This window comes from Hippopotamus amphibius, chromosome 11 (assembly GCF_030028045.1).
Source record: "Hippopotamus amphibius kiboko isolate mHipAmp2 chromosome 11, mHipAmp2.hap2, whole genome shotgun sequence".
NCBI classification, from domain to species: Eukaryota; Metazoa; Chordata; class Mammalia; order Artiodactyla; family Hippopotamidae; genus Hippopotamus; species Hippopotamus amphibius.
In genome coordinates this window covers 22879507-22903124 of record NC_080196.1, presented here as the reverse complement: position 1 = coordinate 22903124, position 23618 = coordinate 22879507, and the positions used below count along the sequence as shown (strand labels likewise).

General features: G+C 36.3%; 1 protein-coding gene and 2 pseudogenes across 1 annotated transcript; 2 read left to right on the top strand and 1 right to left on the bottom strand.

The window, feature by feature from the left end:
* Window positions 1–401: 401 nt before the first annotated feature.
* LOC130830836 (olfactory receptor 2G3-like) lies at window positions 402–1335 on the bottom strand (annotated as a pseudogene).
* Window positions 1336–9188: 7853 nt separating this feature from the next.
* Window positions 9189–10121, top strand: LOC130831461 (olfactory receptor 2H1-like; annotated as a pseudogene).
* An 11292-nt stretch (window positions 10122–21413) lies between these two features.
* Window positions 21414–22346, top strand: LOC130831483 (olfactory receptor 2G3-like). Its single transcript, XM_057699678.1, has one exon. The coding sequence runs from the start codon at window positions 21414–21416 to the stop codon at window positions 22344–22346; it is 933 nt and encodes a 310-aa protein (XP_057555661.1).
* Window positions 22347–23618: the final 1272 nt, after the last annotated feature.

Sequence of the window (23618 nt, the reverse complement as noted above, 5' to 3'; positions counted from 1 at the left end):
TTTTACAAAGGAGATGTTACAGTAATTTCCTCATGCAAATATATACTTTTCAACTTTCTGATTTCATATTAAACACTATTTAATTCCCTAATGAGATAGGTAAGCACATATGTATTGGGTAGATCACAAACTCTCTCAGTTTTAGGATACACTTCAGCCCTTCAAAGACATTTAATAAGTGAAAGCATGAATTCGTTTCCAAAATACACACACATACACACATGACATTACATGAGCTACACAAATTGAATCTAAGTGTGCTTCTTTTTTCTAAAGTATGCTAGCCGTATCGCAGGTAAATACAGACAGAAAGGTAAGCAACAACTTGAGAGTAGCTATTTAATGTTATGCCTCTTTAATAAATTTCCACAACAGAAAGTCACTGTTTCCCTGACTTTTCCTTAGGAATTTTGTTGTCTTCTCAGCAGTCTTCTCAGGGCTCCTTTCACATCCTTGTTCCTCAGAGTATACATGAGGGGGTTGAGGGTGGGAGTTACCACAGTATAAAAGAGTGTAAGGCATCTGCCCTGGCCCTGGCCATAGGATCTCTTTGGTTGAATGTATATGGCTGAGCTGGTCCCAAAGTAGAGGGACACCACTAGTAGATGGGAACCACAGGTCCCTAGAGCCTTGCGCCAAGCTTGGACTGACAATTTTTGCCACTGCTTGCGCAATGAATCCATAGGAGACCAATATCAGTGCCATAGGAAGAAGAGGGAGAACAAATGTGGCCACAAAGAGCTGGACTTCATTTGCATGGATGTCAATGCAGGCCAGCTTGATCATGGCAGGCACTTCACATAAGAAGTGGTGCACATGGTAATGTCCACATTGAGGAAGCCGAGGGGTGCTGGTTCCTTGGATGAGAGTGTTCCCTACTCCACTTAGCCATGCTATTCCTGCTAAGGACCTGCAAACAGATGGGTGCATGACATTAGTGTAATTGAGAGGTCTGCAGACCGCTACATAGCAGTCAAATGCCATGATGGTAAGGAGAACACACTCAGTGGAACCCGGTGAGAGGGACATGTAGAGTCATATGGCACAGCCCATTGGTGAGATGGTCTTGGCTGGTCCCTTCAGGTTCCACAATATCTGGGGGACAATGCTGGTAGTGAAGCACAGGTCAAGGAAGGAGAGATTTGTGAGGAAGAAATACATAGGTGTGTGAAGTTTGGAGTCCATGCAGGAGACCAGGATGATGGCTGTGTTGCCCAGGAGGGTCAAAAGATAGGTTATCAAAATTACCACAAAAAGGATGACCTCCAATTGAAGCTGGTCTGAGAATCCAAGCAAAATAAAATCTCCCCCAGACATTTCATTGTTTTGTTCCATTAGTCTGTTATTGTAAAAGAGAAAAATGGACACGAAATTCAGTTGAGGGAAATAACATTATTACTATTGACATAATATTTGAAGCAAACTCAGATTTTTTTTTTAACTTGTGAGTTTTCACAGAGAAGGAAAAAGGGTAATTATTAAAAAGGCATTCTTAAAAACAAAGGTATTCTTTTGTGTCATCATTTCTTGACTCAATAAATATCAAGCCATCCTCCTTTTTTCATGTGACAATCCTCTTTTCTTGATTTCCTGAAAACTATTACTGAAGGTAATTTTCCTAGGAAGAAAAGAAAAGCTCTCAGTTTGGGTGGCTGTATAATTATGTTAGTAGAAGTGGGAGGAAAAGAGGATAGGAATGCTGAGGCAAACTTCAACACCTGTGTGAAATGAATCATGAGTGATCATTGTTTGTATAGAAATTACAATGCAAACATAATGGATAGGGCTTCCCTGGTGGCGCAGTGGTTATGAATCTGCCTGCCAATACAGGAGACACAGGTTCGAGCCCTGGTCTGGGAAGATCCCACATGCCCTGGAACAACTAAGCCCATGTGCCACAACTACTGAAGCCCGTGTGCCTAGAGCCTGTGCTCCACAACAAGAGAAGCCACTGCAATGAGAAGCCCGCGCACCACAACGAAGAGTAGGTCCCGCTCTCTGCAGCTAGAGAAAGCCCGCATGCAGCGATGAAGACCCAATGCAGCCATTAAATAAATAAGTAAATTTATTAAAAACATAATGGGTAACAGTGAGGTAGTGGGTCAGAAAAATAAATGGAATATATTTTTTGTCTTTTGTTATTCATAGACAAAAAAGGTTTTGATAATGTGTCTTACAACTAAATATTTCATCAGATTGTGATATAGGGTCAGACACAGATGGATTTCAGCACAGAGTGAAGTTAAATAATTTTATATGTTATTTAACAACTGACCACAAGTTTCTATATCTCAAAGTTGATGAAAAGAGGGTATTTGTGATACATGCACATAAAAACACAGACACATAAACTCAGACATGCACACATTTGTTCTGTTTTCGATAAGTGTTATTTTTTTATCTCAGTGTTTTGTATCTAAAAGTTTTTTTATCTACACATTCTGATAAAAACATGTAGATATAAAAATAAGGTAAAAACTCACTTACATACACCCATACACCTTACATACACCCATACACCATACATACACCATGCACCATACAAGGAATTGGCATTTGGTAAAGTCATGAAGAGGCAAAATATGTCTTTGTCACCTATTTTACATTCTGCAGAACAAAACAAGCCCAGATTATAACACATTTCACCATACCTCTTCACTTACTCTTTTTCTACAGTATCATCATCTGTGTCCCCAAATTTTATGCTCTAAAGTTAGTATCTTATTGAATCACTTACTTTTAGGAATAATGAAAGCTAAGTTTGTCACTTTATTCAGGTATGTTTATACTTCCAAAAGTAACATTGTGTCATAAGTGGGATGAATACACTTTTAAAGTTTTGTTCTTTTAATGTCATTGAAGAATACTCGACAGCCATAATTGTCTGTATTTAATGTGTACAACATGATAACCTAGAGTCTGTCATACAGAGGGAAGTAAGTCAGAAAAAGAAAAGCAAATACCGTATGTTAACGAATATATATGAAATCTAAAAAACGGTTCTGATGAACCCAGTGACAGGGCAAGAATAAAGATGTAGATGTAGAGAACGGACTTGAGGACATGGGGTGGGGTGGGGTGCGGGGCGAAGGGGAAGCTGGGACGAAGTGAGAGAGTAGCATTGACATAGATACACTAGCAAATGTAAAATAGATAGCTAGTGGGAAGCTGCTGCATAACACAGGAAGATCAACTCAATGATGGGTGATGACCAAGAGGGATTGGATAGGGAGGGTGGGAGGGAGGCTCATGATGGAGAGGACATAGGGATATAAGTATAAATACAGCTGATTCACTTTGTCCTACAGCAGAAACTGGCACAATGGTGTAAAGAAATTTTACTCCAATAAAGACCTGAAAAAAATACTTGACAAACATAATTGTCTGTGTTTAAAGTGTACAACATGATAACCTGATATATGTATATATTGCAGAATGATTACAAAGATCAAGAAAACTAACAGATTCATCACCTCACATAGTTAATATAGTTAACTCTTTTCTCTGTGTGAGGTGAGAGTACTTAAGATCTACTTTCAGCAACTTTCAAGTATACAATATTATTAACTAAAGTCACCATGCCATACATCAACTCCTCAGAACTTAATCTTATAACTGAAAATTTGTATCCTTTGACCTACATCACTCCACGTACTACTTCCCCTAGCCTCTGGAACCTACCATTCTATTCTCCATTCTGTGTTTCTCTCTCTCTCTCTCTTAAACTCACCACATAAGTGATACCATCTAGTATTTTCATACATGTTGTAGCAAATGGCAGGATTTCCTTCTTTCTCATTGATGAACATGATAGATAGATAGATAGATAGATAGATAGATAGATAGATAGATGATAGATAGATAGATAGATAGATAGATAGATAGATAGATATAGATAGATAGACAGACAGACAGATAGATAGATAGTTGATAGGTAATCTCATTTTCTTTATCCATTCTTCCATTAAAGAACATTTAGCTTATTTCCACATTTTAACTATTACAAAACGAAAGAAATATCTAGAGGAAAATCTTTTTCCTTTTGGCAAAAATTTCAAGAACTTTCTTTCTACCGTGCCTCTTCCTGATTATTCTTGTGGTATGAACAATGACTATATGTGACATAGGTGCATAGAGGAAGGACTCCTGAAAGGGAATGTAGAGGAGAGACAAAGTGAGTCAAAAGTCGCTGAGTCAGTCAATGCTGATGAATGTACCTGCAGGCCACGCAACTGTGAGAAAGATGTGGCAATACAAGAAATTAAAACAGGTGTTTTACATCGTTTAGGTGACCCCCTTCTGCCTTTTATTTTTGTCAGCATGCAGAAAAGAAGGTTGGTGACATGACTTAGGCATTTTAGAATTGCTCCACTAAAGTAAATATCACTGCCCAATACCATCAAGCTCAGTGAAAGTAAATATTTCTTGAGTAGTAGTCATTCGAGAAAACCAACTTAGAAAAAATGAGAAGTACATAGGATACAGATGCTCAAGACCCTGGGGACATATATCTCCAAGTTTCTAATTAACATGGAGTTGTAGAGTGTCCAGAACAGGGGTTTCTCAAGGGAGAAGCATGAAGGAAGGCATTTCTCAACTGGACATTTGCTTTATATCCAGCCAGACAGTATCACAGACAAATTTTGTCACCTCTACCCCAGCCCCTCAAGAGTGTGTGTTCTTATATTCTTTCCCGTGGGCAAAGAAAGGAAAAAAAGCAATGTCTTTGCTATTAGACCTTAGCTACATAATTAGATAAGTGAGACTTGTTTCCCTTTTGCAACCAGTTATTTTCATTAAAACAATATTTTTCAATGTCAATAAATATTAACCATAACACCAGTGCCTGAGTAATAGTTTATTCTAAGAATGAACCAAATTATTTGAATAAGTTCCATACTACTGGTCATTAAATGCATTTATAATTTTAGCGTAAGTTAAAAACTGTTGTGATGAAATGTTTTTTGGTAATAAAATATGTGCTTTATAGGTAAATAGGTTCTCCTAATATTACATGTTTACTTTATAGATATAATACTGTTATATTTAAAGGAATTGAAAAAATTCGTATTTCTTATAATGTCAGTGCCTAAGAGTGCCTCCACTCATTCCAATTCAGTGATTATTTTTGTCTTATAATCTGCTAGGCAAAAAATGTACACATCACCATGGCTTTTGATTTGCCTTATGAGAACCTTCCAAATGCTAAGTTTATGCAAGTATTCATCAATATTTTCTCCCATTATCAAAGTAAGATTCATACTTTTCAGCAAAATTTACATATTTAACCCATTTATGTATATTTTCTTTTTTTCCTTTTAAATTGTTATTTATTTATTTATTTATTGGTTGTGTTGGGTCTTTTTTGCTGCATGTGGGCTTTTTCTCTAGTTGCGGGGAGTGGGGGCTACTCTTCCTTGTGGTGCATGGTTTTCTCATTGCAGTGGCTTCTCCTGTTGCAGAGTGCGGGCTCTAGGCATGCAGGCTTCAGTAGTTGTGGCACCTGGGCTCAGTAGTTGTGGCTCATGGGCTCTAGAGCGCAGGCTCAGTAGTTGTGGTGCACGGGCTTAGTTGCTCCGCAGCACATGGGATCCTCCTGGACCAGGGCTCGAACCCATGTCCCAGGCATTGACAGGAGGATTCTTAACCACTGCACCACCAGGGAAGTCCCTTATGTATATTTTCATTAAATTGTTTAGCCAGAGATCTAATATTAGATCATTGTTTGACACATTAATAATGTGTTAGTTCCTCACTGATTTGACATATCAAATGTTTTGTGGTGGTTGTGCGGTTGTTGAACATGAATGATTAAGCAAGAGGAATCATATTCAATGGAAAGAATATTGAAGTGAATTATTCAGAAACACTTTCAGAGAGTTGGACTACTATATATTAGAATGATAAGCTGTTTTTCAGGTAGTCAGAACTTAGTGCTAGAAAAAGCATCTGTAGATTTGTTGCCATTGGCCCTTCAATTCAATACTGATAAATTCTTCTCAGCACAGAAAAGAATCTTAACTGCAGTCGATTATTTTCCAAAGGCATTTGTGGCATTAAGTGAGATTAGTTTCTATGTAACATATGTCACAGAGTAATTTGTAATATCATACAAATCAGTAATTGAGTTCTTGATCCTGATTCAAGAGGATGGTCAATATTTTCAATACTCAGAGTAAGAGTTTCTCAAGTCTCATTTCAAGGAAGAAAGAAACATTGATTAGTCCCAGTACCGTCCAATTATTTTAATGGTATCTAAATCCAATTTAGAAATTCATTGCTTTGGATTAAAACTTGTCCTCTGTGGAAATTTGTAAAACTATTTCATAGAAAACAGATTTTATCACCAGAACATGATTAGAATTGGACCAAATATTTCCTAAGAAATATACTTTTCAGAAAAAAAGAGTGTACAAAGTCCCAAGTGAGGGGCCAGCTACAAATAATTTTGAATCCATTGCAATAGGGAGACTTTACTGCATAAATGGGTTACACAAGTGATGGGGTAGCTGAAAAGCCAAACAGTGGAATGTGAGTGGACCCTGAGGTTAGAAACAGCTGGCAGCCACCACCATTGCTGGGCTTGAAGAAGCAAAAGTAGCAAAAGGACCAGGATCACTTGATGGAAGCAGGGACAATAGTAATCCTGCCAATGGAAATGGAACCAAAAGAGGAGATGGCCACACCTGGTAGGAAAGCCTTCCACAGCATAGTGGAAGACAGAAATACCCTGGCTTCTCTTTTCTCTTCATTCTAGTCTCATACCAGTGTCTCCCATAAAACATATATAAAAGAATATATACATATATGTACTATATAAAACTGAATCACTTTGCTATACACCTGAAACTAATGCAACTATACTTCAATAAAAAATCTTTTAAGGTGCTATCTAAATAATATTGACCCTTTTAATAGCATATGTGATACAAAGTAGGTGAAGGACCTTAAGGGGCTCTGCAAAGTTTATTATGAGTAGAACTGAAGGATGTTTTCACAGCCTGGATCTTTAATGGTGCTTTTTACCTGTTATCTCTAGATTATGACAACATGAAGGTAGCTGTTTTGGACACCTTTACAACAAAGTGCATGTGAACATGCATGTGTGTGTTTAGAAGGTGATATGCAATTGATTGTCTTCCAGTGGCAACAGAAGCACAAGCCTCTGTGGCTCTTCTGTCTCCAGAGACCTCTCTCCCTGTCTAATATAATGATGGGAAGTTGCCTGGGAAGAAGAACTCCAGAGGTGTGTGCTTGGTAGGCAAGCTAACCACCATCCATCTGAAGACAGCTTAAGCCAGATTACAGGAGAAAGTGAGTTTACAAATTGCCCACATATGGTTCTTCCACTGCCTGTCCTAGATCCATGATCATGATTGAACTTTTCATCAAAACCCCCAAGAGCCTCTACAGTTGGATTGCCATTCTTTCTAGAAGGTAGGGCTTTCTCTCAATTGTTTTGGGGAAAAAAAGAGAAATTAATTTTAAAAGTTGAGAAAGTCCAGAGCTTCTCGCCTTTAGCAGTAAACAAAAGCAGTTTTTTAATGTATAACCCAGCATTGACTAATCATGAAAAATTGGCTACCTGCTCCTCTTTGCAGACATAAATCCCTTTATCCTCATCTTGATTAACAGCAGGAGTGTAAAAGACAGAACAGGTCCAGTGTGGTGTCTTCTTGGAAAATGTTGGTTATTCTTGCAACATAAATACAGAAGGAAAAAATTGTGACAACGTAGAATTACATCAAGCAAAGTGAGGCAACTCATGTGTGGTCTTTTTCCCAGGAGACACTGAGTCTTTCAATAGCACAGTTCTTTTACACTTTACTGAATAATAGAGGAAATCCAGCCAGGTAAGGTCAATGTCAATTTTGATGCATCATAACACTCAGGGTTTTTATTTTACCACCAAAATGCATGGGCAGATAGACTAAAGCTAACCAATGTGACCACCAGGATTGGCTTCTTTCTTTTGCTATAATTTCAGAAAAATGATTATCCTCTATTCAAAACACATAATAGTGTTGTCTTGGCAAAAATTCAAAATGCCACTGATTATTACCACGAATGCCAAAGAAAACAAGCCACTAACTCTCTTTAAACTGGACTACGTAATAATTGCCTAAGAGACGGTATAATGGCGAGGGTTCTCAGAAGTAAATTTTTGTTTTCTAGTTGAGATATTTAAGGGAAAATCAGAAATTTTCAATGGAGGGTTTGTTGTTGTTGTTGTTTATTAGTTTGTTTTTAAGGAATTTCTTTAGATTTGATCTCACAGGTAAATGCTGTCATTTTGGAGACCTCAGAATTGATCGTTCAGAAGTGCAAATTTTCATAACTACATTTCTTAATCTTTGCAAGTTAATAGTTTAAAAGACATGGGTAAGTTCTACACAATTTACTTTTTGCAAGGTCAAGGGATAGTATTCGGTGGCTGAATTCATATACTCTTGTAATAAAACCGCATTAAAGCATACGCACTGAGGTGGCACCAGGGGAAAGAGTTTGCTTTTTGGGGACTGTGAATTAGATTTTTCTAGAGAGTAATATCTACAAAGTTGGTAGACTAATGACTCAAATAGGAGATCACAGATGTTTCCCTTAATGCTATTATCAGGTCAGTAATTATTTGCTTCACAGAAAAATAATGAATTATTAATGATGATAGTATCTAATGCTTCCTGTTTGAAAATTCTGTTCTTTTCTTGTCTCTGTGTCTTCAATTCTATATACTTTCTGTCACACTCTTGCTCACTCAAAGTATCTTTCAATTTATCTGATGGATCTATCATCTATCATGTATCTATGTATGTAACGATCATCTTATTTTTAGTTTCTTTCCTTTTTCACAGTATGCACATTGATGGCTTGTGTATTTTATCTTCAGAAAGTTTGGGATATATCTGAAATCTGTTTTTGTATGTGACCTAATGTCTACTCTATGCTTATATATTTCCTTGCTATGCATTTGGTGTTTTCATGACTTTGTGTATTTGTCTCTCTATATAACGTCAACCTATTATACTTTTTATTTTGCATAGCTTTACTTTGCTATTTCTCGGGATAAAAAAAATCAGTGTCTAAATGCTCATTTTACTCATTTGTTATTTATCCATTGGTTATGATATCTCACTTTCTTCTCAGGAAGAAAAGAGGAATGACCAAGAAAGGTAACTCACAATGAAGCAATGAAAGGGACAAATTTTAGCACTCCAGCAGGGTTCATCTTACTGGGCTTTTCTGACCAGCCCCACCTGGAGATGGTTCTCCTTCTGGTCGTCTCTATCTTATACATTCTGACACTGATGGGGAACACAGCGATCATACTGGTCTCATAATTTAACCCCAAACTCCACACACCCATGTATTTCTTCCTCTCGAATCTCTCCTTCCTGGACCTCTGTTTCACTACCAGTATTGTCCCACAAATGCTTTGGAATCTCAAGGGGCCTGAGAAGACCATTAGCTACACTGGTTGTGTGATCCAACTGTATGTTTCTTTGGCGCTGGGCTCCACGGAGTGTGTCCTCCTGACTGTTATGGCCTATGACCGCTTCAATGCTATCTGTCGACCCCTCCACTATGGCGTTATCATGCACCCAAAGCTTCTCCAGCAACTCGCAGCTCTGGCCTGGATCAGTAGTTTTGTGCCATCCGCAATTCAGACCATCCTCGTTTTCCAGTTGCCTCTCTGCAGCCACCACAGGGTGGATGATTTTACTTGCGAGGAGCCTGCCCTGATTAAAATTGCCTGTGCAGACACAACCTTCCTAGAAAATGAGCTCTCCATAGCTAGTGTTCTCTATGTTGTTTTACCTCTGGGGCTTATTCTGGTCTCCTATGGCTACATTGTTAGGAGTGTGCTGAGGATAAAATCCGCGGAAGGCAGGAGAAAAGCATTTGGGACTTGTGGGTCCCACCTAATTGTTGTGGTTTTGTTCTTTGGGACTATAACTTCAGTCTACATCCAACCCAAGAGCAAGTACACACAGAATCGCAGTAAATTCCTCACCCTCTTCTATACTGTAGTGACACCCTCCCTTAACCCTTTGATCTACACCTTGAGAAACAAAGAGTTTAAGTGGGCTTTAAGAAGGTTGCTGGGAAGAGATCCAAGTTAGGGAGAAATGTGAAATATCCTCTTGCAGTCCCTCAGATGTTGGAGACTTTTAACATCATCTAATTATGGTTTCTCCTTTCATTTATAAACATCACAGCTAAGTCTCCTGAATAAAGTAGGTGTGGAATTTTCCTTCAATGATATCCTGAAGTTACCTACTCTAAATCCTTCTTATCCTCTTTTCCAGAAATGTTGTCTCTTTTTTTCATTATTTTCCAAAGGTTCTATGAATTAATAAATAAATATTTATAGTGTGTGCATATGTATATGTATTATAATTTCACAAATCCTGATCTATTGCTCCAGTGATTAACTAATGACAGGACTGATATGACTATCACAGATCTATTTTCTCATCGCAGAAGAAATCTGCCTTATGGAGGTAGAGCTCAGATCATAGCTGCAGAAGTTGGGGTTCACCTGAGAACTTCCTATTTCTTTCCAGCTTTCACATTCAATGTTCCACAGACCATAGTTGTCTGTCCATAGTTTACATAAAACTGAAATGGTCCACTGGAAAACCCACAATTACCTAACAATTTTTCTCATTTGAGGGATTATTGATTCTTCATTCACTAGAGGCAACCGGAATTAAGCACACCTAGGGATTTTTCTGATCTCTCCCACACACAGAGGAAGATTCCAAGGGACATGAGCCATGAGCCTGAATATTTCTCTTTCATACATTTCTTTTTTTTCCCTCTGCTCTTTTCTGGAGTATAATTGCTTTACAATGTTGTGCCAGTTTCTACTGTACAACAAAGTGAATCAGCTGTATCTATACATATATCCCCAATCCCCTCCCTCTTGAGCCTCCCTCCCACCCTCCTTACCCCACCCCTCCTGGTCATCATCAAGCATGGAGTTGATCTCCCTGTGCTATGCAGCAGCTTTCCATTAGCTATCTATTTTACATTTGGTAGTCTATATATGTCAATGCTACTCTCTCACTTTGTTATACATTTCTTGTCAGCACAGGATACCTCTCGATCTCTTTTGATCAATCCTTTAGCTCTGGAATCTAAGCAAATATGCAAACACATTTTTAAGTATTGTCATTTAATCTGAATATTTATATTTGACACAGTAAACAAATTTCTTTACCAAAAAATATCTTTGTCCCTTATATGTTATTCACTTTTATGGATATTACAATTTTATAGAATTTATAATTTTTTTCATATTTTATATAAAGTTTTAACTATTCTAATAACATACTTTAAAATCCTGGTAATATCTTCAGTTCAAAAATATTGACTTTAGTTTACACATAATCACAGTAGTTATTTATTTACAAATATTATCAAGATCCTTACTGACTTTAATTCTAGAGCCTGCTTAGACATCCTTGCAACATGTTACTGTTTAATAAATCTGTTTTTTTTAAATAAATTCTTTTAATGGAGATTAATCCCAAGGAATCATTTTAACAAAGATAACTAACTCTAGCTGGATATAGAAAGAAGTTGAATAAAATAGTAAAGGAAAGCAACCATATTGGAGAAGAAAAACATGATCTAGACAGAAGAAACTGATAAGGTAACATAAGTGTTGTCTATGTAAACTTTATGCATCTCTAGTCATAAGATAAGCTTTTATTGACATTAATAATTATAACTGTAGTTATATTCAAATTTAATTATTTCACTGATGGATTAGGACAGCCAAATGCCTAATAAGCCACAAGATTACCGAAATCACTTAAAATCTTACAATTTCAAATACACAATAAATTTTTAAAAACTAGTGAAAATGATATCATTATGCCCACAATAAGATAAAAAAATATTTTCCATATATTCTTTTCATTTTTAGCAGAGTAATTTTTTTTTTAAAAGATAACTATATAAGAGGATGAACAGTAAAGAATAAAGACATACCATGTGAACCCTAGCCAAAAGAAAGCTGGCATGGTCATACTAGTATCAGAAAAAGTAGCCTTTAAGGGAAGAACTATTATTAGGAAGAAGGAGGGACAATTCATAATGTTAAAATAGTCAGTCCACTTGAAAGTTATAATAATCTTAAATTTATATGCATTCTATAACATAACTTCAAAATATAAAGCAAAACCTAGTAAATAAGAAAGGAAATAGACAAATCCACAGCAAGAATTGTATGAATACCTGGTAGAAAAGACATACAAACATAAAAGAGTAAGGATATACAAAATATAAATAGCACAACAAAAATTACATAATAAATACAGTGAAAACACCAAAACTATCAAATATGTACAAAAATGTTTCAGGCGTACACAAAACATTTCTAAAATGTTGACCATATATTGAATAATAAGTGATTCATTTCAAAAGTTTAAAGGAATAAGATCATTTTGTCTGAAAAAAATGAAACCAGGATGGAAATCAGTAACACAGAACAAAGTTCTTAATATACAAAAATTTCAAACATAGAAAGTGGAGATAGAATAATATAAGATAAATCTGTTTACATAACAAGCAAGATCTAACAATTATCAATATCAAGCCAATTTCATTTCATCTATTTCCTCCCACAATTTTTTGCTGTAATTTTAAAAAGTAAATCCCAGGCATCACAATATTGCAAACAAATACTTTAGTATTAAAATTAACATTTCCATATTATAATCTATCAGTCCATGTTTATTTTCCTGTCTTAAAATTGTTTTCTTGTCCTTGATTAGTTCAAATCAGGATTCAAAAAAGTTCCAAACCTTGCATTTTGTTGGTATGTTTCTTAGGTGTGTCTTTTTATCTGTTACAGGGGTTAGCAAACATTTTCTGCAAAGGGATAGATACTTAATATTCTAAGTTTGTGGCTTAAGATCTCTGCAGCAACCACTAAACTCTACAGCTATAGCATGAAAGCAGCCTCTAGACAATATGTAAGTGAGTGATCTACTCATATTCCAATGAAACTGTATTTACACAAAATGGCATCAGGTGATATTTGGTTCACTGCTTATAGTTTGCAAACCAACCCCTGGTTTACAATTCTGTAAGGAGAGGTTAACCTGTAAAAGCTAATACTATGCTGTGATTTTATAACTTGGTATAGAATATAACTCTAAGAGTTTTAAAGTTAATAAATTTCTTTTGGGAACTCTCTGTCTATATCTCCATATTTTTATGCCCTGTACAACATGTCCTTTATCCTCTGCTGGTTCATCGATTATTGAAGCAAAGAAACCTTAGCACATTCTATAAATGTATGTATGTATGTATTTATTTATTTGCTAGGCTGGATCTTCCTTGCTGCATGGGCTCTCTCTAGTTGCAGAGAGAGGGGCCTACTCTTCATTGTAGTGTGCAGGCTTCTCATTGCGGTAGCCTCTCTTGTTGCAGATCACAGGCTCTAGGCACACAGGCTTCAGCAGTTGTGGCACGTGGGCTCAATAGTTGTGCCTCATGGGCTATAGAGCACAAGCTCTATAGTTGTGGCACATGGGCTTAGTAGCTCCATAGCATGTGGGATCTCCCGGCCTAGGGCTCGGACCTGTGTGCCCTGTATTGGCAAGCAGATTCTTAACCACTGCAGCATCAGGGAAGCCCCAAGCACATTCTAAAAATCCATTTGTTTGAGAATTTTGTTTTGAGACAGAACATGCTTGTGACTGGATTTTTATGTAAACAGAAGACATGGTCTGTGTGTTTAGAGATAGTAGGGGGATGGTAGGATTGGCAATTTGGGATTAGTAGATGCAAACTATTATGTATAAGATGGATAAACAACAAGGTGCTACTGTATAGCACAGGAAACTATGTTCAATATCCTGTGATAAACCATAATGGAAAAGAATTTTAAAAAATAAAGATACTAGTCACTTTAGATGTGGTTTAGATTTTCTTTAGGATATTTTAAATATAAATCAAAAGTTACTGTTTCCATCACATATGCTGATTAAAACCAAAGGAGAAGCTTCAAAACTAAAATAAAATCATCCAAAAAAGTCTCACACGTTACAAAGAAGCCTAGACACCAGGGCTGTAACTTCCTAGAAGGGACAGTCTTTGGAGCCATTTGGTCTATTTCATTCTTATTTTTCTTGGGGACAAAGAGTGCAGGGAATCAGAACGAATGGAATAAATCTTCCTAGAAATCATTCAGCAGAGCCTCACATCTTAGATTCTGGAACCAGACTGGCTGGACTGAACACTGGACCATGTTTTACTAGTGGGGCTGAGCTGCTCCAGCTTCCTGCTCCTTGGTTTCCACACGTGTAGAATGAGGACAAAAATAGTACAGGTGTGGTTTTGAAGGTGAAACTAGGCAAACATATAATGAGCTCGAGCTGTTCTTTTTATATATTCAGTAGTCGGTAAATGACAGTTATCACTGTTATTGGTGGTGTTGTTACAGCTGGTGCTGAGGAGAGTGTACTCCAAAGACTCTTCGCAACCAAATAGCACAGAGTTTAAGGATCAATGTTAGGAAGTAACTCCTAACAATCATCAGTATTCAAGAATATTTAATAGAGAAAATATTGAGGGTAAGTTAATTAATGACGATGTAGATATTTAAAACATTAAATATCAAATATTCCAAGATGCATTATTGGTGCTTTTTATATATATCAAAACAGTATAAGTCACGGGAGGGAGGGATTATGGGGATATATGTATAAATACAGCTAATTCACTTTGTTGTACAGCAGAAACCAGCACAACAGTGTGAAGCAATTATACTTCATTAAAGAGCTTAAAAAAAAGTATACATTTTGAATATAATCGATCACGAGAAGTGATTTGTGTGGGTATGTCATTAGTAGAAAGTAAAAGCCTTTTGATAGGGAAAGAAACATTTGGTAAACAGTTTTATGAGACCATCAGAGTTTCTATTAGAATCTTCTAATTTCTTTCCAGGTTCAGCAGTATGATTTGAAAGTTGTCAGAAACCTATACTTGTCAAAACGTCCTTCTCGTGAATCTTCTTGAAGATGAAGCATTTTTGCAAAAGAATAAGAGTGAAACAATAGCTGTATGAATGACAAAAGACTTAAAAAGTCATGATTAAAGAGCTGACTACAGTGCAACTGACTACGAAGCTTAACCAAGTTGCTATGACATACAACATTTTAAGATAATAACTAGAATTATGACTGATAATATAATTCAAATTTTAGTAACCTCATATAAGTTTTAGGACATGTATATTTATGGCTATTACACATGAAATATAACATAGGATATTTATTACCTCTCATTTGTTTAATATTTCTCTCTGAGAAGACTTAGGGAGCCCTCTGGAAAACAAAGTTAGCTGGAGAAAAAAAAAAAAACTTACTATCTGTTATCTAAAGCAGCTCAGTATTCCAGGAAAACTTTGTTTTCTTAACAGAGAGAGAAAATCAAACTCCAGTCTTGTGCCAACTTACTTTTAATAACAAAATTCATTTACTTAATTGAATTCAATCTAATTTTAGCTGGTTTTGACCACGCACAAAACTCTTTTCTCAAGCTTCTTTTTCCATAAACCTTCCACAATTTTCTGTATCCATATTAGTTTGCCCCCTGTTTTCTTCCCATCCCGAAACAACCAGCTCTACAACAAAATTCCTCTCTTTTTCTCCCTTAACAAAATGTATCTCCATTGTTTATACCTCTGCCATCAACAATATGTCCTACTCTCTTTACATACTGAAATATTTCCTTTGATATTCTGATAGCTTAATAACATGTATACTATAATTTTTTACCCTTAAAGGCCTTAATCTCTAACAAAACTCAAGAAGCAAGTATCTGTAACCTGTTTGTTTTACCAGTATTTCCTTTAAACCAATTAAATAGAGCCCCTTTACAAATAATTTTTTACACAAAGACAGAAGCAGAGATTTCACAACTTCATTTTAAAACCTAATCATGAATAAGACATTATAATATAAACTTATTAGTTTAAAAAGAATAGTTGGAATGAGTTAAATTTACTCATTTGAGTTTAAAAAGTCTTCTTCTCTCCTCTTTTTTTCCATTTGATTTTAGTTTCTACTAATTAACCCAAGCCCATAATCTCAGGCATTGTGGGCTATGTTTGCATCTCTAGGACATAGTAAGAGTTATACTTTCAAGCTTTCTCCTAGGACAACTTTTGTTTCCTCAGGTTCAGAATTCTGAAAAAAAAAAATGTTTATCAAACCAGCTTTCTCTAACTGCATATGCAAAAAGTACCAGTTTTGGAGTGTCCAAAGTGTTTCATCTTGGCTATCCTTCTGCAGTCTATAGAATACTGTGGTCATGTATAGTGTTAAAAATCATTTTTTTCCCATAAGAGCATAGCTAAATATTTCCCAGTTTTATAAAATATATCCTCTGGGACTACAAGATATAATGAAGCTCTGATTTCCCATTATTTATTACATGGCCGATATTACTAGAAACAGACCCAAACCAGGCAGTTTAGTATCTGTCGGCCTTTCACAAGAATGGAAAGTTTCTTTGCTGTCATTCCAGATGGGCATGCAGTCTGACAGAGGAGTTTGCAAATTACCCCTCAGGTGATGCCACATGACCGACAGACTCCTGTGCCCAGAGGGGAAAATCCAATTAAATCAGCGCTGCGCTGGAAACCAGATGACCAAGACATACACCTTTCACTCCCAAAAGCGAAAATTCTAACCAAGGCAACCTAGTAGCAAGAATACCTTGATGTTGTCACATGAAAGGTTCTGCCACTTACCAGAGACCGCCTGCAGACCAGGACTAGAACCTTGTTTTCTTCACCACAGAACTGAAAGCACCATGGACCAGGACACAGTTCTGTCAATATGGCAATTAACATCAGGCTCCGTGATATTAAAAAAAAAAAACTGTCTCAGGAGATGATTCTGAAAAAGATAGTTTTGCCCCTCTGATTTTTCAATTTTGTTTCCATCTAGGCCAAACCACAAAGATATTTAAGTTCTGCCCTCATAAACACACAACACTGAGTTGTTTTCTCACTTCTGCCACGTTCATGTTAAATTTCCAATTGTATAATCTGTACTATACATGTAAAAACCTATATATTTACAAACGTATCCTGTTCGCTCATATCTTCATATTTTCTGTCCTTTTAATTTTAGCCAATTTGGTGGTATATATCATGATTTCAATTTGTGTTCCCCTGATAACTGATGAAATTAACCAGATGACCTCACATTTATAATTGTCTGATAATTGACTAAAAATACATAAATCTGAGAAATTGAAAAGCAGTCTTTGGCTACAGAGCCAAGGAAACTTTTCTGCCTAGCTTCTCCTTTTCCCTCACAGAAGTTTACCCTGGCAAGTTCAGAAACTGCACTTATCAAGCTAGAGGCACAGAGGAAGATGCACAAGATGGAAAGTAGGGACTCTTCCCTCACCCAATCCCCACTGAAATGTCTCAAATGTAAAAAGGCTCAAACTCGGGAAACACAGAATCTTTAAATATAAATTAAGTGTTGCCCAAGAGTGCACATTTTAATTACTATGTGAGAATAGTTTATTACTAAAAGAGGACATCTTTACTATTTGTAAGTGACCAAAAAGATTATGGGACATTCTAAAGATGTAATCCAGGAGCAAGGAAAGGCCTGCTACATGGTACAAGCGGAATGAATAAAGGAATAAAAATTATTGTTCTTCTGTTTTAATCACGCCCCATGAGTAGTCTCACTGTTAATATATCAGTGGGTGAACATGTGCTGAGTTTTGCTAGGTGCCAGGTGCTCTGCCAAGCATGTTACAAACTTTACCTTCTAGAAGTTCAGTAACTTGCCCTGGGAATTAGAACCTAGGTTGGTCTGACTCTGGAGTCCATGACCTTATATAATAGAAAATACTCTCCTAGAATCACAGGAAGTCCAGCCTCCTTAGCATAATATCAGTTATTCCCTTTGTGATTTGGTTCTTTTTCACACTTCCAAGTGTATCTCCTGTCATTTCCTATTATACTCTGTCTGCCCTAGATATAATAGAGTACTTAAATTCCCTTTAAGGATCCCTTTTTCTCATATTTTTATTAATTAGTACATGAAAGACACATTTGTAAAAGATGAGATTTCAGTTGGACTTTGATAAGTAGATATGGTGTAAATTACATAAGTTCAAAAAGGAAAAGTATTCAGAAACTGCTGGGAGGCTATTAATTGAACATAAAATAAATGTTGTGGAATATAAGAGATAAAGTAGATCAATAAAATGAAGAATCTGTAATTTTGTGCTATTCAGATTTTATTTGGTGTTAAAAATGAAACAAAAGGCCCAAAATGAAGTCGTTTGTCTAAGTCCACATCAGCAAACCAAGATTTAATACCTAACTTAATTGCCGTTACAACCGCCCTCAGGAATGTAGTCTTCTTAACCAGTTAGTCTGGAATTTTCCACTCAGCACCAATGAGGTTATCTGACACATAGCCCTATACCATCCACCATAGGCAAGTTACTTAAGTCTCAAACAATCTACTCTTCTCCCCTTCTGCCTGTAAATGCTTCCTGTTTTCTACACCTCTCTCTACTTGGTAAATGGGATGTTGCTCAATTCATGATTCATTTAATAAAACCAATTAGATCTTCAAATTCACTAGGTTGAATTTTTGGACAGCCAGCCCCAGTATATGAACATTTTAATTTGCATATTATTTACATGTATTGTTCTATACATATACTTATATCCATTATAAAAATAAACTTCACCCCGGTGGATCATTTCACACAAAGCAGGATGTACACCATCTACTTTAGAGACAGCTATAAAAAACACTGCCAATTCTTCAAGAAGTGATAACAATGCTATGTGTGTAGTGTAAATCTTTCCTGATATGAAAACTTTATTTTTAGACACTTAAGAATTCTTAAGAGTTCATGAATTTGCAATATTCTCTCCCCTTTTATACTAGGTATCATCAGAGTCCACTTCTTCCCCAACATTTCCTATTTCCCAGAAGTCTATAGATCTGCTCTTGGATCTTCATTAATTGTGTACACACTTCAAGCATGTATTTACAGATATATTCATGTCTCCATACTGTGTTCAAAACTGAGTTTCACTAACAAAAATTTAAATGAACAAATTTCCAAAAATAAATCTTTTTAGATACTATCTAAATAACATTGAACATTTTAATAACATAAGGTTAAAAGGAGGTGAATGACCTTATCTGGCTCTGCAATATTTATTACAAGTAGAATTGAACCATGTTGTCACAGCCAGGAATTTTAATCATCTTTTCTATCTGTTATTTCATTTATTATGACAACATGAAGGTATCTGTTTTGGGCACATTTACAGCAAAGTGCATGTGAACATGCATGTGTGTGTTTAGAAGGTGGTATGCAATTAATTGTCTTCCAGTGGCAACAGAAATGCAAGCCTCTGTGGCTCTTCTGTCTCCAGAGACCTGTCTCCCTCTCTAATATAGTGATGGGAAGTTGCCTGGGAAGAAGAACTCCAGAGGTGTGTGCTTAGTAAGCAAGCTAACTACCATCCATCTGAAGAGAGCTTAAGCCAGAAGATTACAGGAGAGAGTTTACAAACTGCCCACATATGGTTCTCCCACTGCCTGTCCTAGACTTGTGATCATGATCAAACTTTTCATCAAAACCCCCAAGAGCCTCTACAGCTGGATTGCCATTCTTTCTAGAAGGTACGACTTCTGTCTCTGCTGTTTCAGGGAAAAAAAAGAAATTAATTTTAACAGTTGAGGAAGTCCAGAGCTACTTGCCTTTAGCAGTGGACAAAAGCAGTTTCTCATGTATAAACTGACATTTGTTCTTAATCCTGGAATAGTGAGAGCCTTCTTCTCTTTGCAGATACAAATCCCTTTATCCTCATCTCAATTAACAACATGAATGTGAAAGGGAGAGAGAGCAGGTCCAGTGTGGTGTCTGTTTGCAAAATGTTGGTTATTCTTGCCACATAAATACAGAAGTGAAAAACTGTGACAAAGTAGAGTCACATCAAGCAAAGTAAGGCCACTCGTGTGTTATCTTTTTCCCAGGAGACGCTGATCTTTCAATAGCACAGTTCTTTTATGCTTTACTGAATAACAGAGGAAATCCAGCCAGGTAAGGTCAATGTCAATTTGATGCATCATAACACTCAGGGTTTTTATTTTACCACCAAAATGCATGGGCAGATAAACTAATGCTAACCAATGTGACCACCAGGATCAATTTCTTTCTTTTGCTATAATACTGAAAAATTGATCATCCTGTACTCAAAACACATAATAGTTTTGTCTTGGCAAAAATTCACAATGCAACTGATTATTACTGTGGATGCCAAAGAAAATAAGCCACTTGTTCTCTCTAAACTGCACTATGTAATAATTGCCTGAGAGCCTGGCAAGGGTTCTTAGAAGTCACTTTTATTTTCTCATTGGGATCTTTAAGGGAAAATCAGGAATTTTCATTGGAGGGTGTTGTTGTTTAATTGTTTGTTTTTGAGTAACTTGTTTAGATTTGAACTCACGGGTAAATGACCACACTGATTCTGGAGACTTCAAAATTATCCATTCAGAAGCACAAATTTTCATAAATATGCTTCATAATCTTTGCAAGTTAATAGTTTAAAAGATACTGATAAATTCCACACAACTTACTTTATGAAAGGTCAATGGATTGTATTATTACTCTTGTAATAAAATCACACTAAAGCATGTGGGCTATAGGTGTCACAAGGTGCAGAGCTTGCTTATTGGGGACTGTGAATTAGAATTTTCTGGAGAAAATTGTTTGTAAAATAGCAGGGCAATGACTCAAATAGGGAGATCACACAAGTTTTCCTCAATGATATTATTAGGTCAGTAATTATTGGCTTCACAGAAAAATAATAAATATTAATGATATTCATATCTAATTGTTCCTGTGTAAAAACTCCAACATCTTATTTTGTCTCTATGTCTCCAATTCTGTGTACTTTGTCTCTCAGACTCTTGCTCATTTCATGTATTTTTCAATTTATCTTTTGTATCTATCATCTATCATGTTACTATATGTGTAAAAATCATCTTATTTTCAATTTCTTTGCTTTTTGACGATATCCATGTATATAGCCGGTGTATTTTATCTTCAGAGAACTTGGGATACATCTCAAATCTGTTTTTGTATATGACCTAATGTCTATTCTACGATTATATATTTCCTTGCAACGGATTTGGTGTTTTCATGACTTTGTGTATTTGTCTCACTTTCCATATAACAAGTTAACTTATTATACTTTTTTATTTTGCATAACTTTGTTATTTCTCTGGATAAGAAAATCAGTGTCTAAATGCTCATTTTACTCATTTGTTATTTTTCCATTGGTTATAATATCTCAGGAATGACCAAGAAAGGTGACTCACAATGAAGCAATGAAAGGGACAAATTTTAGCACTCCAGCAGGGTTCATCTTACTGGGCTTTTCTGATCAGCCTCACCTGGAGATGGTTCTCCTTCTGGTCGTCTCTATTTTATACATTCTGACACTGATGGGGAACACAGCAATCATATTGGTCTCATACTTTAACCCCAAACTCCACACACCCATGTATTTCTTCCTCTCGAATCTCTCCTTCCTGGACCTCTGTTTCACTACCAGTATTGTCCCACAGATGCTTTGGAATCTCAAGGGGCCTGAGAAGACCATTAGCTACACTGGTTGTGTGATCCAACTGTATGTTTCTTTGGCGCTGGGCTCCACGGAGTGTGTCCTCCTGACTGTTATGGCCTATGACCGCTTCAATGCTATCTGTCGACCCCTCCACTATGGCGTTATCATGCACCCAAAGCTTCTCCAGCAACTCGCAGCTCTGGCCTGGATCAGTAGTTTTGTGCCATCCGCAATTCAGACCATCCTCGTTTTCCAGTTGCCTCTCTGCAGCCACCACAGGGTGGATGATTTTACTTGCGAGGAGCCTGCCCTGATTAAAATTGCCTGTGCAGACACAACCTTCCTGGAAAATGAGCTCTCCATAGCTAGTGTTCTCTATGTTGTTTTACCTCTGGGGCTTATTCTGGTCTCCTATGGCTACATTGTTAGGAGTGTGCTGAGGATAAAATCCGCGGAAGGCAGGAGAAAAGCATTTGGGACTTGTGGGTCCCACCTAATTGTTGTGGTTTTGTTCTTCGGGACTATAACTTCAGTCTACATCCAACCCAAGAGCAAGTACACACAGAATCGCAGTAAATTCCTCACCCTCTTCTATACTGTAGTGACACCCTCCCTTAACCCTTTGATCTACACCTTGAGAAACAAAGAGTTTAAGTGGGCTCTAAGAAGGTTGCTGGCAAGAGACCCAAGTTAGGGAGAAATGTGAAATATCCTCCTGCAGTCCCTCAGATGTTGGAGACTTTTAACATCATCTAATTATGGTTTCTCCTTTCATGTATAAAGATCTCAGCTAAATCTCTTGAATAAGAAATGTGAAGTTTTCTTTCAATGATATCCTGAAGTTACCTACTCTAAATCCTTCTTATCCTCCTTTCCAGAAAAGTTATGTCCTTTTTTTTTTTGGTTATTTTCTAAAGATTCTATGAATAAATAAATAAATAGTTTGTGCATATGTATATATATTACAATTTCATAAATCCTAGAGTTATTGCTCTAGTGATTAACTGGTGACAGATATCATTAACGATAATGATATGGTTATAACAGAACTATTTTCTCATCACAGAAGAAATCATCTGCCTTATAGAGGTAGAGCTTGGATCATAGCTTCAGAAGTTGGGGTTCACCTGAGAACTTCCTGTTACTCTCCAGGTCTCACATTTAATAGATTCACAGGCCACAGGTGGCTGTCCGTAGTTTACATAAAAGTGAAAAGGTCCACTGGAAAACCCACAATTACCTAACAGTTTTTCTTATTTGGGGGATTGTGGACTCTTGTTCATTCACTAGAGGCTGAGATTAAGCACACCCAGGGATTTTTCTGATCTCTCCCACCCACTGAGGAAGCTTCCAAGGGATATGAGCTATGAGAGTGAATATGTCTCCATTCATACATCTCTTGTCAGCACAGAATACCTGTTCATCTCTTTTAATCAGTTCTTCAGCTCTGTATCTGGAATCTAAGTAAATACACAAACAGACTTTCCAGTATTCATTACATGTGAATATTTAAATTTGACAAAGTAAAGAGATATCTTTACAAAATAGAACATGTATTATTAACTTTTATGGATATTACAATTTTATAGAATTTATAAAATTTTCTTCATATTGAATATAAAAGTTTTATCTGTTCCAATAACATATTTTAAAATATTGGTAATTTTTCAGTTTAAAAATATTGACCTTGTTTTCCATATATTCACAGTAGTTATTTATTTATAAAATAGTGTCAGGATGCTTATTGCCTTTAATTCTAGAGCCTGGTTAAGCATACTTGCAATATGTTATTGTTTTATGAGTGTGGTTCTTTAAGAAATATAAGTAAATGCTCTTAGAGATTTATCCTAAGTTATCATTTTAACACATATAAGCAACTCTCGCTGAATATAGTATGAAGTTAAATGGAATGGTTAAAAAAATCCGACCATATTGTTGAAGTAAAACATGACCTAGTCAGAAGGCA

What these genes read in the sequence shown, in the direction of transcription:
- LOC130831483 (XM_057699678.1), top strand. Translation starts at nt 21,414, where the DNA reads ATGAAAGGGACAAATTTTAGCACTCCAGCAGGGTTCATCTTACTGGGC.